This window comes from Myiozetetes cayanensis, unplaced genomic scaffold (genome assembly GCF_022539395.1).
Source record: "Myiozetetes cayanensis isolate MyiCay16 unplaced genomic scaffold, myiCay2020 scf1, whole genome shotgun sequence".
NCBI classification, from domain to species: domain Eukaryota; kingdom Metazoa; phylum Chordata; class Aves; order Passeriformes; family Tyrannidae; genus Myiozetetes; species Myiozetetes cayanensis.
The window spans coordinates 133,356,680-133,375,579 of NW_026086604.1; the positions used below are offsets into that span (position 1 = coordinate 133,356,680).

Here is an 18,900-nt window from a genome sequence, read left to right on the forward strand (position 1 = left end):
CCTGTGTCACCAGCCTAAACTACAACATTGAAATTCTCTGCAAACTGCACATTGATGAAGACCTGCAGGCTGTGCAGAATTTAAAATTTCCTATGTAATGCCCCTTGCCTTTTTTTGGCTTTGTATCAGTATGTTGGCTTTTACAGTGGAGTATGTTAACCGATACTCCACCAAGTTCAACTGTTCATTTACTAGTATGTTCCTCAATTTTATGCATTTGGACTTTGTTAGCATAAACTGAAGTTAAGCATGATCCTGAGTAAGTATGATCTGTTGAACTGAAAAAGCTGTTTCCATCAAGCCTGTATACATTCTGCGGTTTTAAAGTCTTTTAGAGAACAAACTTTGCCTTCTGTTGGGCTATGTATGTTTAAAGCTGTATTTAATAGTCATCATTTGGGCTTGATTCAGAGTTCACTGAAGTCTAATACATGAGTTGGACTTCAGTGATCTTTGTGGGTCCCTTCCAACTCAGGATATTCTATAATAGGATTTGGCTCAGGTCCTTTGTGCACATTTCTAAATGGCTGATGCCCCTGTTACCAAGTATTTCCAGCAGCTATATGAAATCAAATTCATGTCCTTTCACTGATTTGGAAAACAAACGCTGATTAATGCCATTGTTATTTCTTGTTTAAAGCTGAAATCAGAAAAATCTTAAATGAGGAAGAGGTTGAGAAATGTCTCCTAAAGCTTTTGGAAACTGGCAATGATGAAGTTAAAGTTGCTGCTTCCCAAGCAATTTCTGCCATGTGTGAGAATGCAGATAGCAAATGTGCACTTGGGCTCCAGGGTAAGTAAGGTGGGAAAGGGTGAGCTGAGAATTTGTGCTTTTCCTTTTTTTAGGAGACTGCTATGGTTTACTTAAAGGTTCATACATAAAATTATTTTTTTCAAAGGGATTCCCCAGCTGGTACAGTTGCTAAGCAGTGATAATGAAGAGGTAAAAGAAGCTGCAGTGACAGCATTAGCTAGTTTGACAGAAGCCAGTCGTAGTAATGCAAGGTGAGTCTGCAGTAATTATTATTTAAAACACTAATCTGAACACAAGTGATAATATTTTGATTTTTTAAAAATGCCTTGTCTTGTCCTTATCCTGGGATAGGCAGGTCTGTTTGAATTTGACTGTAAGGTGCTTTTTAGTTCTTATAAGTCATCTGGAATAGGTTGGTTCTCATCAGTGTTACAAGAGTTATGCTGTCTCTACTAACATTTGCTTCATCAAGGAAAGGTATGAGGCAGATGTAATGAAAGCAGAGATATAAATCATGTTTTGAAGAGAACATATGAGCAAAATATGCCTTGTAATCTAAAGCATTTGATGTGGAATTTTTTTTTTAAATCCCAAATCATTAAGACAGTTTAAAATTTTATGGTTCGTACAACTTTTTTGACTGATCTGAATCCAGTCTTTGAGGGAGATAGCTCTCAGATCTTCTGAATATTGGCATTGTCATGGTTTTTTTTTTTTTTTTTTGTCGTTTCCCAATTAATGGAGAATGCTTATAGTGCATTATCTGAAAGAAAAGAAGGGCAACTTCAGTATCCAAAATAACTAACAAAGGATGGTTAGCTGAATATATGTTCCAAAACAGTTGTATCAACTAAATTCTGCTGTCAGTTGGAGAGTTCTGTTATCCCAACTCTATTAATAAAGTCCTCTTCAGGGAAAAGAAACAGAGCAGTGTGTGACGTATGTGAGCAATCACATGTAACTTACAAACCATAAAATAAAATTCCTTAAAAGTTTCCTGGAATATACTTAAGAAAGTTGTAATCAATTCACAGGCATTCTTTGAAGTGAAAAAATAAAATAACTCACAAAATAAATTATTTGTTTCAATTTATTGATTCAGCTCTAATAGTTACCAGTATTCACTTAATGTTACCAGATGGAGCCATAATTTGATGCAAGAGAATAATACTCTGTTCTCAGATTCACATAGTAGATTTTTTTTTTATCTGATACTCTGCTCTCCTCATGTTCTGGACTCTTCAGTTGGTGTCAGTGGGAGTCATAGACACATGAAACGAGCACAGTATTGGAGTCTAGGGGTCAAACTTTCAGCTCTGCTACAGCTGTTTTTCGTAGTGCAGCCCTTTGAGGTTTCACATTGTGAAAAGGGAGTTTTGAGTTGGTATAGCAGCTTATGCCAACTCATTCCATTTCTTTTGCCAAGGAGATAGTCAGGACATTGTTTAGCTTGACTGCTGGAACAATTCTCTGAGACCTCAGGCAGGGAAATAGCTGTCTCTGTTCCTCTGCATTATAATGAAATCCGTATTTGTTTCTTGCTGGGCAGAGTCAGGAAATTGTAAAGGTGGCTCACATATACTTCTCTCTCTTTGCAATCCAGCTTCAAGTACAATATGGAAGCACCAGATAATCTAATCACATGTCTTCTGTGAAAATCAGGAAGCAATAATTTACATTAAATATGTATATTGGATGAATGCCATGTGATTATATAATTACTTCAAAGCTTCATTCCTAAATCAAAACCATTAATAAGTCATAGAAGGGTCCAAGTGTGACTAGGATCTGTAAATGAATATATAGTGTTGAACCCTTAGCTGATGCAAATTGGTATAGTTCCAGCCCACTGACTGACTATCTGGCCCATATTTATTTTACATACACATAATAGGAAAAAAAAATAGTTTAGAGAAAATTCATTCCAGATTGAGTCACCATAATCATATTTCATTCTAGAGTGTTTTGTGTGCATGTACACCTCCGAAAATAAGTGTATATATAATGAAGATGCTGATACACTTTTATAATAATGTGACTTTTCTGTGCAATTATGTTGACAGTATTCTGATCCCAAATGAGACTAACAAGACTAGCACCCTTTTATTGGTTATGTGTTAGATTCTTGTTATAAACCTTCCAAGAATATTAAATCATAAAGGTAGTAGTAGCAGGTAGACAGAAGCCAGCAAGAACAAATGGCCACAGAAATGGGGAAGACTATTTGCTGTAAATGCTTTCACTTTTTACTGGCTAGTCAAAAATTCAATCTTGTTGAACTCATATACATGTGTTCTGCCATATTTCATTTCATGAGCATTTTTGTATGCATTACATTGACTGAAGGATGTGTACCTTGCCCTTTCATTTTGTACAGTACATATTTCAGAATATAAACTGAGTATGAGACATCACTATTTTTGCTGGAGATTTGTTGTTCTTGTTAGGAATATTTGCTCAAGAAGTGTAGCCTGCTTTTCATATAACATGGAAAAAAAATACAATTTAAAACAAATTGTGTGTAATTAAGGCTCTCACAATAGCTAGCTCATAAAGATAAAGTCTTCCATTGATTAATGGCACAAGAACAGCATAGGTAATGGGCAATACTACCCCCCACTAATGTATATTAACCTTGACCTTTAGGTGCTTCCCCACAGCAATGAAAGGCTAGTTCTATACCCTGCCCAATCAATCCTTTGTTTTTCAACTGAGACAGCTAATAAAGGTGTCAAATATGGTGGAGATTTGGTAATTAGAACACCTGTTCACGATGAACGGGACAGAGACCAGCTTGTCATTTCACACAAATCCCCAAGCAACCACGATTTGGCAAAAATAAATAAATTAATTAATTGCTCTGCCTCACAGAGTATTTTAACCAAAGATCTAGAGCAGAAGAGAACATGAATCCCATACAAGTGGTTTGAGTTTTCAGGTTTGCTGGAAAACATGGATTTTCAATATGATCTCTACCAGAACACATAACATTTACTATAAATAACTTCTAAAATATTTTAGCATTTAAGTTTTTGCTGCAGAGCTGTTGTTGTATCATACTTCAGTAGCACATAGAGAAAACCACATTGGTCAAATGCCTCATTAGTTTACAGACTGATTCCCCCAGATGATGCTTTTATAAGAATTTTATCATAACATAAGGATGAAGTTTTAATGCTGCTCTATATTGATAATAACTTCTTTGTAAATTTGTTAATAATTAGACTAAATAAATTTGCAAAGTATACTGCAGTTTAAAATCCCATGTACTTATTCTAACATGTTATGTCCCTATGTGTGTATAGCTCCGAGGTCATCCTTGATATATATGTCAGAATTTGGTTCTGTGGTCTGCTTCTGGAAAATAAAGAGAATGATGTTCAACTGGGTATTTCCATCCATTTTTTCCATCACATCTTTTAATCCAGAACACTAACTTGCTTTGCTGAAAACTGTATACACTTATTTGTACAGCAAAATGCCATTTAAAGAATCCATGAAACCTGTTTCTGCTGTGTCCAAGCACAGGGCAATGTGGGCGCAGTCACTTCAGTAAGGACGTGATGCACAAATCCAGCAATTACATGGGAACAAAGAAACAGCAGCGTCATCTATTGGGCAGGAAAATGAGTGATTCTGTGCCACACATCTAACCCTGGAACAAATGTCTTATCTCGACCTCTGCCTATTTTTTCCCATTTAAAGTATAATCAATTATGTTTGCTTTTCATTTTAGGATAAGCTAATTGTGTTAAATACGAATATGATGTTAGTTAGAAGTAGCAAGTTGAAATAAGATCTCAAGCATACCAGTTAGTCAGACATTAATTTGACCAGCTCTTTTCTTCAGTATTGTTGTAGCACAAATGCCATTTCTAATAGCTGCCTTCATAAATCTGGCAGTGTCTGAATTCTGGGCACCTAATGGATTTGCCACTAAAGAAAAACATATGCTCTGGAATTTAGAACTTGGTACTGGACATGAAAACTAATTAACAGCCTCAGTAATATTTGTCCTAAATTGTTTATTTTAAGTGCAAAATTTATAGCATTCAGTTAGAGTTTGGTCAGGGGCAAGAAGGAAAGGGATGGTTTTTCTTCATCTGTACCAAGGGCTGCAGGAAGTTGTGGTACGTGACAGATTTATGATACGGCAGAATATTTCTCCTGGGGTTTATAATTACTGTCATTTGACATATTTCTGTATTATATCTGTGTTTAGATAGCAAAGTATCATCCCAAAATGTAGCTAGCTTAGTCTGTTAATCAGCAAGTTTTATATTATTCAAATTCTTAAATTCTTCACAGGAATCAGTGGATCTATTTACATTCACAATTATGTCCATATAAACAGTTCCTGGCATTAGCGCAGCATCTGAATGTATGCTTTCTTAAATGTATCAAGATTGTCAAGATTTGGGAGAAGCTTGGGATAGGAAGATAGGTTGGAAGCTTTTTGGTTATGGACAGTGTCCAGCGAGGAGAAAGCGAGTTGTTCCCTTGACTTCAGTGGATATTTTATGTATTCCAAACTGAAATTCATACACTGATCTAACGACTCAAAATACATCCTCAGTTTGTTCCATGTGGATAATGCTCACCTGCAGTAACAGTCACCTTTTTAAACTGAGATTTTCAGTACCCACAGCAGACTTTTTACTGTTTGTAAGATGGGTATGCCTGTCAAGGAATGAATTTAAAGAACGTCCAGTTTTCTTACATTCAAAATATTGTTGTTATTATTAGGAAGTAGTGATTACTACCATTAGGTAGTAATATCACTAGGTAGTAATCTTCCCTATTAAAAAATAGAAAACATAATAATAGCTTTTCTCTTTCAAGACTGTAGATGGAACCTAATTCATATAAATATTGAAGCGTTGATATTACGTAAGATAATACATTTGCATGAATATATGTGTTAATTTGTGAGAACAGGAACACAAATTTCTAGCATGAGAGCTACACCTAATAACATAAAGAGGTGATGATCTACTGTAGGGTTTATCTTTTTTATGGTTTTATAGTTCTTTATAATGTAAGTTTTTTTTTTTAAGGAGGAAATCAACAATAGAATGCTGCTGGCGGTATTGTGTAGATGTAATATGTTTTAATACTGACCCCTAGTGTCAGAATTATATTTTTGAGCTCATGTGCTGCAAGGTAAAGGGATTTTTTGTGTTTTGTGGTTTGTGCTGTGTTTTGATATTAGCATCCATTCTGCTGCAGCCTGTAAAATACAGAGTTATCTCATGCCACAGACAGATCCCTCTTTTTCTTTTATCTTACTGTATATCCACAGTGTGGGGATACTTTCTAAAAAAAAAAAATTAACTAAAAAGACAACACAGTCATTTATATATTGACTTCCACTGAAAACTGCAAAATATTTTATGGTAATTTTTTTCCCTTGACAGAAAAACTGAATTAAGTCCTAATGCTGGGATATCAATCAGAAATGTGTTCCCTCTAAGACTTTAACATCACATCAGATGACTGATACACAGCCCATGGACAGTACCCTAAATCATGCCCTGCTGGCAGGTGAAAAATGTTTTGTACAGCCAGCTGTTGTATTTTTCTCTTAGATGTGTGAAAGAGTGGCTGTATGGAAAAGTCCCTCTGTACACTCAGACACTGTAACTGTGTTTTGGTCCCCAGTACAGTTCTTCTGTTACAAAAAAAAATTGTTATGCATTTTCCTGGGGTTTTGGGGATTTTGTTGCTGTTGTTTTTAACTTTGTTGCCTATCGGGCAACTAAAGACAAAGACCAATACAGAGCATTGATCTCTATCTAACACAGATCTCGTGTCACCGCATCCCAAAGTGCATGGGAACCAAAGTACATCCAAAAGAGGTTCGGAAAGAAAACAGAACACTTCTAAATTGGGATAATGATAACTATGTAGAAATTCTACTCCTTGTTGATACAGCAAAATCTTCTGGGCTGTTTGCACTCCCCTACCTTCAAAGCCTTGCACTATCATCACTGTCTTAGCCATGGAAGGCTGGAATTTCACTTGGAGCATATGTAACTTCCATGTCACTTGGAGCACCTGTAACTTCCCATGGTAGATTTCTGTGGGATAAGGTGAAACATTTTTCTTCACGGATGGGGAGTTCTTAAACCTGGGAGGGAAAACTTTCTTTCGTCTAGTGGCATAAGTACAATGATTGCTCTCGAGCGTGTATCCCTGCAGTGACTTTCAGTGCCACGCAGTGAGATAAATTATACTTCTTATGAATTTAAAGTGGCAAGGGCTATTTTACTTATGAGTAAATTTTAGACAAATTTATTGGTGTTTTTGCATGTGCATTTTCTTTATAGTATATTTCTAAATTAAATGCACATTAATTAAGTGTATGTTTCAACTTACTTTAGTGTGGTGTGAATTTGTTTAATTAGGGAATTGCAGGGTTATGGCTGACCATGCTGTGAATTTAACCTCTGCACTGACTGTGGCGTGTTGTCTACTTGTACTGTCTTATACATGAGAGGGTAAAAATAAGCTTTCACAAGTAACTTTAGCATTTTGACAGGCAACCTCAGTAATTTTATCTTAACATAGTAGTATGGGTGTATTTTCTTAGGGATGTAATTTTAAGAGAGAAAACTAAAAGCATAAATTTCTCCCCTCTGAATCACTGTAAGAGCCTGAGCTTTTAGCAAGACAGAACAGGCTCCTGACATTTGAGATAAGTTCACCGTTATCCAGAAAAGAGTTATCCAGAAGTGAAAGATGGTGTCAAGTTTCACAGTCTCAAGTACTGTGTTTAGAGACTGACTTGGCACAGCTTTTTTGTCCTTCCTCAGCTGGTGGTTCCAAAGATGAAGAAGAGCCACCATATTTTCACTCCCTGTGTTCAGAGGAGTTGTTGTGAGGACCCTGACTTGGCATTTTCTTTCCTTCCCTTACACCTCCATGAAGGTTGCTGTGGCAACACCTGCATATCCCTGTTATTTTGCTTTTGTAACAGTGTGGGCTCCAGACTCACAATATTTGTGCTGAGTTACTCATTTTTGCATGTACTGCTTCTTGGATCAGAAGAGAGAGGAGAATGGCGTTTTTTCATTAGCTTATCCTGACTGAAAGTACATGGGATCTTTCAGGAGTAAAAGAGTTTTTACTGCTGAATTTCAAGCCTTCCACATAATAGTGGAAGTGTCAGAAATTCTTAACAAAGGCTGCAAATAATGTTATAGTTGAAAGTCTCAGATATCATGAACAGATAGCTCATTACCAATGTGCCTGTAATATTTTGAATTAAGTATACTACAGTTTTAGAACTGAGATCTGTGTAACTTTGTCAGACAAATTCAGTGACAGACATTAGAATATCTCTGTGAGTTGCTAAATGAGAGTCAGGTATTAAGTCTCTGCTAACCCAGACAGTTTAAGGTTTTATTGCTTCCAGACTGCGAGGTTTATTGAGTTTTAGGTTTGTTGATGTTTTAACAAGCTACTTGTCATTATAAGATAGAAATAGAAGGTTCAGTTCCTGAAATGAAAAATTAAATAAGGTTTGTTGATATCATCAATATTTTTATTGAAGCACAAAGGGGCCCCAAATTGTAGATCAGAGTCTCTTGTGCTAGATTCTCTTACTCAGAATAAACATGCTACATTAATTTCCCTTGTATAGTGAAGAAAACGGAAGTAATATTAGTTTTTAAATAAAATACGGGTGTCTATATATAACAGTCAATTGCTTTTGAAAATAATTAAATCACAAAGTGAAATTTTTACTAAGTGCAGAAGACATTTATTGGATGTGATTATTCTGATGGCATAACAAGGCAAATGAAGAATGCTGATACATTTAAGGGATAAAAAGGAAGCTATTTCTTGAGGGTTTTTCAAACTTCTGGTTATGATGTTCTTTCTCAGAAATTGGGTAAGAGAGCTGGATCAGAAATGCCATGTGTGAAAAAAGAAGTCGTGTGATTTAACAACAGATAGAGTTGATTTTAAAAAATGTATGTGTAATTAGATGCATAATTCTTATGCATAATTTACATGCAATTATGTATGAAAATGAGATATGCACAGGCATAAATGGCTAGCTAAGCACCTCACACACAATCACAGTAATTTTGCACAGAAATTAAACATGCAGTTGAAAACACATTTTAAAAAAATTAAGTCCATAAGGAGTCCAATGGCTTTTGTGAGGAGGAAAAATTTGAATCTTTTCTGAACAGAAATTATGTTAAATCCTCAGTCAGAAAGGGGGGAGTAAACAGTATAGAAGTGAATAAAAATATAATTTAATATAAACCAGTTTATGTTCAGTTGTGGTAGAAGAAGCAGAACCAAACATACTTGATCATTTTTATGAAGTGTCAATCTCACCAGTGTAAATTTAGTACAATCCAGAGTAAACAGTGGTGTCAAGCTGCATCACTGCTCTTCCCCTCTATCTCTCCTCCCTGGGAGGTCATTTAGGTTGAAGGTTTGGGGGGCAGTCTCAGGGGTTTCTGGCAGCTCTTTGAACACTGTTAGTTGCTTTCTCCCTTAGGCTAGATCTTCTCTTGAGGAGGAAAAGCTAGCTGGACCATTCCCTATGCACTAAGTAAATAATCTGTTATTTTTCTTGCCATGGCTAGAAGGCTTGGTCACAGATCAGAGCTATTATGCTTACTATGATGCCAGCAAAGAGGTGGTTCATGCCCCAAAATGCTTACAGTCCTAAAAATAAAATAAAGTAAAAAAAACCCCACAGAGTTTTGGTCAAATTTTTACTGATTATTGTTTTCACAACACTCTAACAACGTCTGAACTTTGCTATTGCACCCCAGATACCTAAAGCAACAAAATATTCAGTTCAGGCACATTAATATAAATCTCCAAAATACCTGCTAAAAAAAGGGTTGTATTGTGAAACTTTTGGTAATGATTTTATTGACAACATTTAACTTATTTTTACAGTAAAAGCAGTAATGTTTGGTTTTTTTACTTTTCAGCATTTATTCTTTTAGTCTTAAATTATCTTATAAAGAACGTTCAAGAATCTCTCTTAATAACGCATTACAGTGTATATTTAAAATTAACAAATTAAATATTTATTATCTGACCTTTTAATATATGTCTTTCCAATGACATTTGGGAAAAATATTTTACTTATTCTTGAATACAGTAATTTGAATCCAATTGCAATCAGAATTTTACTGTTTCACTAAAGAGCATGGTTAAGGTCCTTAGGGTACCTGAACCATGTATACCCTGTTTAAAGTAAATGACTGTTCAGTTAGGCATTCTAATGATCGTAATATGTGCTTACAATTCATAACATTTGAATTATTTTGAATTTAATTTAAGCTCTGCAATTCCTACACCTATCTTGTCTGTTTTCCCTTGTTGTTTGTATTTCAGATAAACAGCTTCCACTTTTGAACAGAAAACAGTGATGTTGCAAATGCAACATTCTTTTTTTTCCCCCCCCTTTTCATTGTCTTCTTTCCTTTAACCTAACCTTTTTTCTCCATATTTAGGAAAGTTAATGTATTCTGAATAGTTACACAACATGGAGGGGAAAAAAACCTGTAGATTTATATAATTTACTCCTTTTCCATACAGAAAGTGTACACTTTTTTCCAGCTAAACCAAGGCACACTTCTTCCTTGAGGATGTAGTTCTGTAGTGGGAGCACTGATAAAGTGCACTGTCTCAGTAGGATGTGTCTGAAGGAGAGTGTTCTGCAGGCAGGGAGAGAGGCTATGGCTAATCTACGTTTGGCAAAGACAGTGCTGGTAAAAACTTTTGTTGCCTTATAATAAAAGAATTACACAGTGCATGCCTCTGCCCAGGATGGAAAGGAACAAGGACCTCCGTACTTAGATCTTAATGTTGTAGTATTTCAGCACCTTAAGAACTTAAGTATGTTCATTCTTTCAGCTCCCTTTTGAGGTCAGGCTCCGTGGCCCAGGGTGACAGTGCTATTTCTGTGTTCTCCGGAGGGCTACGGAGTAGGATTGAGTTGAACTGTGGATTCCCCATTCTTCCTTCTTCCCTCCGAATCTCTTCTATATGTGTCCCTGTTATCAGAACAAAGCACTGGCCTCAGATGTTCACGGCCTCTTAAAAATGTATTCTCAAAGGTATTGGTTACCTTCAGCTCCTGTTCCCTGCTGTTGTCACTTCTAACAAAATCTTTTTGCCTTGTGATCAGTTGTTCTGCTTGATTAAACTGTACTCCTGACACTGATTCAAAATGAGTCTGCGCAGAACACAGATCTGAAATAAATATGTATGATCTTCTAAATCAGTGGTTCTCAACCTTTTTGAAGTTGAGTGGCACTTGAGAAAATTGGGTGTGCTCTGTACCTCGCTGAGGTCAGCTCTGAACACACGCGGAGCTGTCACCTTGCTCTTTTGTGAAGTGCTTATGTACTTGCTGGCTTTATGGAAATTATAGTAAATCTGCCTGTAATGTGATTGGCTACGTCATTCAGTGCTGTGTATTGTTCTGCAACCAGTCCATGAGGGATGATCTGTTTACTAGGATTTCCTGTGGGAGAATACGTGTTCTTGGGTGTAGTACAGGAATAGTAAGTCCTGTACTTACTGCAGAAGTATTGGATATATTACACCTGTGAGATGCAGTGGTGCATTTCATGAGTAGTTAATCTGTCCCATAAATCCTGGAATTTCTTTGTATCCGTTGTAAAGGAGAAACTGTTTGGTTTTGGTTTTTTGGGGTTTTCCTTCCTGGATAACATATGTGTAATGGTGTAAATCTTATAGTTTATGGACATGCCTTACTGTGTATGGCCGTGTGCACGTATGTGAGTCTTTCCTATGCTTTGCCAGCAGGTACATCATGACTCTGTTACATGTGCTGTGAATGTGATGTTTTCCAGCAAACCCATGATACATGTGATGCATGGCTGATTCTTACATGTGCAGTTCTGTTCAGGATTTTTTCATATACAGCAGCCTAGAGAGAGCTACTAAAGTCCTGAAGCTGGAAATTTGGCTAAAATTTTGTGGCAAAAAGAAGACAGTCAATATTAACCAAAGAACCTAGAAATACAGTGGCTTTACCTAAGTAAGAAACCCAAACCAAATCAACAACAACAAAAAAGCAACCCACCAAACAAAACATTTTCAGGTCTTCTTCATCTGGTCAAGGAAGGAAGGGGAAGGAGGGCACAAAGGTGAAGGGAAATCCAGCTGCTTGAAGACAGAGGAATGTAGTGTGGGACATCTGAAAACATAGGACTCACTTCTGAATAGAGACTGAAGTGCTTGCATTAAAGCTACTGGTGCTCCAGGAGGATTAATTAGTCTACACCAAATTAACCCTATATCTTAACACACACTCAAGCTAATGAGCCTGCTCACCTTCAGTCCCTGGATTGCTGCCTTTTCCCTGGTTTTCCGAAGTGGGAACTACTGCCTGGCAGCCTTCCTTAGAGCCATGCACCAGCACTGTTTGTGAGCTGCCATTGCCTTGTACCTGAGGCAAAGGTCAGAGTGACAAACCCCATTATCCTCTGCTGATTCATTCCAGGTATGCTCAGGAGCATCTGCAGCCCCCTCTCTGACAGCCTGGAGATACTTGCACTGAGATAGTTCACAGTAAGATCTACATCATGTTGCCCATGTAATGGGATTACTTGGCACAGGCTGGCATGTATTCTGCTTTCTGTCCTCTTTGCATTCCTGATGGTTTTTTGTTTTCACCAATGCCTTGGCAGTCTTTGATAGTATAACGGTTTCTTTTACATGTGATACTTCTAAGCTTGTGTTTATTTTGTAACTGTGAAAGTTATCAAAAGGTTAGTCAGATTTTGGTAAGAGGCTGTTACAGTAAAAGATGTTTACATGCAGATTTCTCTTTTTATTTAATGTGTTCACAGAAATGTAGCAAATTTATAAAAAGTGTATACTCTTCCGTTGAAGAGCTTTTTATGTTTTAGATGTAGATAAAATGTATTAAAAGAGGGTATAAAAAGCAGTTACAAGGAAAATTCAAATTGCCATCTGCATATTCCCATTGCCAACTTTTAACAGATGAGCCCAAAGTAAAATTATATATCCTCTAATAGTGCAGCTCCCTGCACCTTCCGCTGTCTCGGGCCCAAAGTTGCTATTTCCTTAGTAGTGCTTCTTCAGTTATGTTTTTTTTTTCCCTTGGATATTCTCTAACCTACATCTATGAAATGATCCTTAGAAAAAAATCCCAACAAACTCACCAATTTTATCTGGAAACGGTTTGTTTTGCATGTCTAGCTTAGAACTTGGTCACACCAGCGTTTGTCCCAGCACTGCTGAGAGGCAGCAGCCTTCAACCATGGATGCTTGGGAACAGAGGGAATATTTAAACTGGATCTGCTGTTGATAGACTAGTTGATGTGGAATCACAATCATGGTCAGCCCTTATGACCCTGCTGTTAATCCTGCTAACTCATATAAAGCCAGCTCAGTAATTCCTACATTGCACTGAACTGCACCATGAACATTTACACTAGAAGAAGGACAAAAACTTGGTTGACTATGTTTATATTACCTAGGTGCCTAATAGACAGAACAAAGAAAAATGTGACATTCCATGCACTATAATCCTCATTAGAAGCAGTGCTAGAATGTTTATGGTGATAGCTGATAAATGTCTGCAGAAACATTTGCCTGGAACTAAAATACAAAAATCATACATCTTTAAGAAGATGCAAGATTTAATTGACTTGTTCAGTACCTCAGAAAGAATCCCATAGTAACTTAAAGAATGCAGAAGTTTGTGACTTGGTTTGTCTGCTTAGGTTTTGTCTCTTGAACTTCTCACCATGAGTCATATATAAATCACACACACACATATATATACATAATTAAATCTTGAAACATAATACTAATTTAGTTGGTAAATAGAGCACACTAAGAAGGAAAAATGGTCCTAAAATAACAAATATTTTTCCTCTCCTTTATTTCGCTAGTGCTGTTGCTGAGGCTGAAGGAATTGAGCCATTAGTGAATACCTTGAGTGCTCAGAGAGATGGAGCCATTGCCAATGCTATTACAGTGCTGACAAATCTGGCCATGCAAGAGTCGTCCCGTGTCAGTATCCAGAGCCACGGTATCATGAGTGCCCTTATGGAACCACTGCACTCCACCAACAGCCAAGTGCAGAGCAAAGCAGCATTCGCTGTGGCTGCGTTTGGTTGTGATGCTGTTGCAAGAACTGAGGTAAAACTGCTCTTTGAGGTTGTGATTACTGATAACGTTTCTGGATTGTGAGGCCGGAGTTAAATTAACCTGGAATCTTTTGTGCCTCTCCTAGAAGTCCTGAGCTTTCTAGATAGTGACTTATTTTTTATATTTGTCATAGGCTTGTTCTGCTGAGTTTAGCTCAGTTTTTCATGAGGTTTTGGAGAGGGTTTTCTTTTAATTTGTATTTTTACTGCTGTGTTTGCTTGCACCACATTACTGCTTTGCAGCTTTTCATTGGCTTCCATGAGCTTTAGTCAGGGCTACATCTTGATCCCCATGTTAAGGAGCATTAAAGGTTTCTTTCAGCTGAACTTTGGACATGGGAAGTTCAGTCCTCTTTACTCTCCCTCAGTGTTCATTGCCCACTTTCAAGGCCTGAACGGCAGTATCTGACCTTGATTAAGGAAATATTGGATGTGCACTGAGTAAATGCAATTCAGACAAAACTCATAATTAATCCCTTGATCAGTGACATCCATCAAGTTGAACTCTTTGCTGTTTATTAATTGGTCATAGTATTTTTATAAATAAGAATGATGCTATGTCCATTCATAAATCATGAGATGGGGTTTTCTCACGGGTCAAGTTTGTTAATTAGGATACGAATAAGGGGCATAGATAATTAATCTGCCTCTTTCAGTGTCCTTAAAATGTCTTTCTCTTCGAAAATCCAAATGAGCAATATTTCCTCCAGCATGTATAGGAAAGATACTGTAGCACACAAGAGAGTAGGATGTTAATAAGATTGTCATGCATACAATACAGATTCAAATGTACTGTGATGTAAATTAGTTGCTGGGAGGCAACAGAACACAGAAAAAGCTGTGCAACTCTCTGTGGCAGTTTTGGGTTGCATAGTCTCTTCAGGTTCCACACGGCAGCCTAATAACTGAAGAGTAAGGCAGAGCCAGAAGGGATGTCTGTCTTGTACTACTCTGAAGCTCTCTCAGCTCCAGCCTGTGCAGTTCATGGGAACACAGAATACCCAAGAATGACCTTTCTACCAGCGCAGCACTGGTTGTCTACCAGGCTCGAATGTTTTGGAAGGGGAATTCACAGGCTGTTCTTGTTTGGATAGATGAAAGATGTAAGTGGCAATGTCTTTACTTTTTCACAGTTAAGAAATGCAGGTGGACTGGGACCACTCGTTGAACTGCTGCATTCTAAGAATGACGAAGTCAGAAGAAATGCCTGTTGGGCTGTTACGGTCTGTGCAAGTGATGAACCAACTGCTGTCGAACTGTGCAGGCTAGGGTGAGTGGAAGTAGGAAATTTTTGATGTGAATACTCAATTAAAGTCAATCTTTTTATATCTATAAGCAGAATAACAAAGCTTTTTGGTAAGCAGAAACTACTTTTGCACCACAGATGTTACAAATGAAATGGTATTGATTTTTAGGAACAGAGGTTTTCAGACAAAATATAAGCCTGTAGAGAGAACTGTCTGGAATTATAAAGCATTTATTGTTTCTGTGACTGAATTAGGCTTTAGATTGAAGATTGCTTATATCAGTCAAAATTAGGAACTACAGTGCCCCATACATTTCAAACCGAAATAAAGGTTTCAGACTAAGTTTAATATACAGTAAATTGTACTTATTATACACAGACTAGATTTGATTTACAATCTCTGGTTAACTGCAGGTGTCCTGAAGTGTCACATAAAAGTGACTCTATTTTATTTCTTCTTAGAAGCTCCCAGTTCCATATATTAATATCTGAATTACAAAAACTGGTTTAGGTTATAAGAATTATGACACAGGACTCCTCAGACAGGGTGACTTTTAGTTACTGTTAAATTAAAATATATGTAATTGCCCTGCTCCCTCTGCTGGGCACTTCTCTGATGACTGCATGGATACTTAAAATCCCTCTGTGAGGGAATCCTGCAAAGTGAGACTCTCAAAATTTAGATCAAGATGGGACCTCAAAGGTGATGTTATCCATCTATCTACTGTAAGGCTGATTAAGGTACCCTGAAGTTTTGGTTTGTTTGGTGTAAATACTGATTTTGATGGGGTTTTCACAGCTTTCTGAGGTAACCTGTTCCAGTGGTAGAGTATCCTTACAATTAGAAGGGATTTCTGAGTTTTAAATATCCCTTATATCAAATCAATCCAACTACGTTGTCCTACTTGCAGTGGGATTGAATAACCACTTTTTTATAGCAATTTAACTTACTGAATTTTCTCATTTTCCACATTCTTCTCTCAGTTTCTTTTTCATGACAAAATAAAAATGTTAAACCAATTTTGTTTTGAAATCTTGTATCATTTTATCACACATCTCTGAATTTCTCTTCTTTATTTACACCATTTTGAAGTGCCATCTCCCACGCTGGATGAGGTACGTCAGATGAGGTCATGCCACCATCAAATAAAGCTCAGTAATTATTTTCTTTATCTTGCATATGGCACTGTTCTTGTTTAATCTCTTCTTTGTGACAGTATCAAAGTAGGACTCTAATTGATGTGTCCTTCCAGTTTGACAGGATATTATTGATAATAATACATTAAGCATAGTTTTTCAACTAGTCAGGCACTACTTCATGTTATTTTCATATACATCACATTTCCTTGAGTTGCTCACAAGCATTCAAGTAGGAATATGTGAAAAGACTAATTAAAGTCAAAACATATCTCAAAGTCAACTCATATCTCACATCTACTTCTTCTGCCTATACATCAAGTCACTCACCCTATCACAGCAAGGATTACATTCACTTTACAAGATTTACTCTTGACAAATACATAATGGCTATTTCTCATCTCTTGTTGCTTGCAAACTGATTGTTTAATAATTTGATATGGTGTTCTCTGGACGCTGAAATTTGGCAGCACAATATCTATTATGATTTCCTTGTTCTTAGTTTTTCAAATCTAGGTAGTATCTTTGCCCTTCTCCACCTTCCAGGCATCTATACAAATACAATTATAAATAGTTATGATGTCGCTTTTGCAAATTCATAGAGTGGCATGAGGTAAGTGTCCTCAGGGACTGCTAACTTGGTCTCCTCAAACTTACTCTAGACATGTTAAGATTGCTGTTTCTACCTCCTTGTTAATATTACTGCCAGGCATCAGCCTGAAACCTTTTTATGAAAACTGAAGCAAAAAAGGCATCAGACACTTCAGTATTTTCTGTGCCATCTGCTATGAGTTTTCTTCCCACATTGAGTAATAGGCCTACGTCTTCCTCTCTGACTCACAGCATATGAAACATTTATTTTTGTTTCAGTGCCGGAATAGTTGTGTCTCACTTTGCCTGTGCATCCTTTGGGTTTGTCCCTTACTTTCTCTATTCTGTTGGTAGTGTTTCCATTTCTGTTTGAATCTTTTTTTTGGGGGGAGGGGGGTTGGCTCTTCACAGAATTTTTGGTGCAACTTGTATTTGTCCGGTATTAGCTTGTGCCATTGTGCCTCTAATGTCATCTGGTTTAGACACTGTTGAACACGTTAGCCTTTCTTTATTCATTTCCCCTTTAAAATTCTTCCCTGCATTATTTGCTGCTTATCTGCAATATGCTGTAGACAAATAGCCTGAACTGCTCCTCCACTATCTTCTCCCATTGCTCGCTTCTGTAAGAGAAGGCTGTCATTTGCCTTGCCTGAAAAACTTGTTCTCTGGAACTTGTCTGATGTACCTTCAAAGTCTGCATTGTAAATGTCCACAGCTGAGCTCCCTGTGTAGTTCACAGAGAGAAATGGGCAGTCTAAACACGGAGATCATTATATACATATATAATATGTGTGTGTGTGTGTATATGAAGTTTATTCCTTGAGATGTGAAGAATGTCTGCATGTGTGCATAAAAACACACACATAAATTTGAATGTTTGCCCACAAATATATTACCATTTTTCCTGCCTTTTTTTTTCATTTGTAAACAGTTCTAAAACTGCAGTATGCTGTATTCTCCTGATTCAGTTTCCTTTACCTTCTTAGTGAGCTTTTCCTAAGTTTTTCACGTCAGAAGTTATCAGTATGTGGGTTTCAGCACCAGAAACAGATGAAGAAATTAATTCCTGTCCTCTCATGTCCTCACATTACTATTTGTTTCTGTCTCCATGCTGCAAAAATCCTGCCATTCTGGAGGTGCTCAGACAACTGCTTGTGTTTCTGTGCTCATTCATGTTTAGCAAATATCTGCCAACTGTGCCTCCCCCAAGCACAGTAACAGTCCTGGGCCAGAAGGACTCACACATCACATAATGCACAACTGGAATGTGCAAATGGCATCATTGCAGCTGGGGAGAGAGAGAGGGAGACGTTCCCTCAACTGTGTCATATGGTCAGCTCTGAACATTGTCCCTTTTACATCTTTTTTTTTCCTCAAGTCCTCCGTGATGCTGAACATCCTTCTGCTAAAAGGTTGTGGCATCGTGTCTGTGTTACTTTATGTAGCATTTAACTACCTAAAGAATTGCTTTTGCTTTTGAGCATTGCAGCCTTGCTGACCCAGAGGGCACAGGGCTAGCACTTGGAAGTGAATTTGTCTGGGCCTTGGTAACGCTGAAAACTAACTCTGAACTGTATAATAACACTTAATTAGTATTTAACAATGAATTAGCCACTGTGTTTTATTTACCAGTGCTTTTGTATTTATCAGTGCTTTAGACATCCTAGAAGAAATTAATCTGTCGACAAAGCGTAAAAATAAGTTTAGTGAAGCTGCTCTGGAAAAGCTACTTGATAACAATCTTTCCCAAAAGTACAGCCGGTTGGGATATTTATCATCAAGTAATATCATTACTAATGGATTCTATGACTGTGGTCAGGTAAGCTGTTCTAACTAGCTACTCTTACTTAGAAAGACTAAAATTTTTCTTCAAATTTAGAAAGAGTACTGAAGCAAAAACCAGAATCTGGCTACAGAAAATACTTTGGTTTCATGTCCTGAAGCTTCACAGCTGTTACACAGATCTCTTTTGATTATCT

General features: G+C 37.1%; 1 protein-coding gene across 1 annotated transcript in view; it reads left to right on the forward strand.

Annotated features, from left to right (window-relative positions):
• ARMC3 (armadillo repeat containing 3) overlaps positions 1-18,900 on the forward strand; it is a 55,021-nt gene that overhangs the window by 24,511 nt on the left and 11,610 nt on the right. Inside the window, exons 9-13 of the mRNA XM_050314728.1 lie at positions 641-793; positions 900-1,005; positions 13,690-13,939; positions 15,081-15,217; positions 18,572-18,740. Of these exons, the coding sequence (XP_050170685.1) occupies positions 641-793; positions 900-1,005; positions 13,690-13,939; positions 15,081-15,217; positions 18,572-18,740 (815 nt within the window). The remainder of the gene's footprint in view (positions 1-640; positions 794-899; positions 1,006-13,689; positions 13,940-15,080; positions 15,218-18,571; positions 18,741-18,900) is intronic.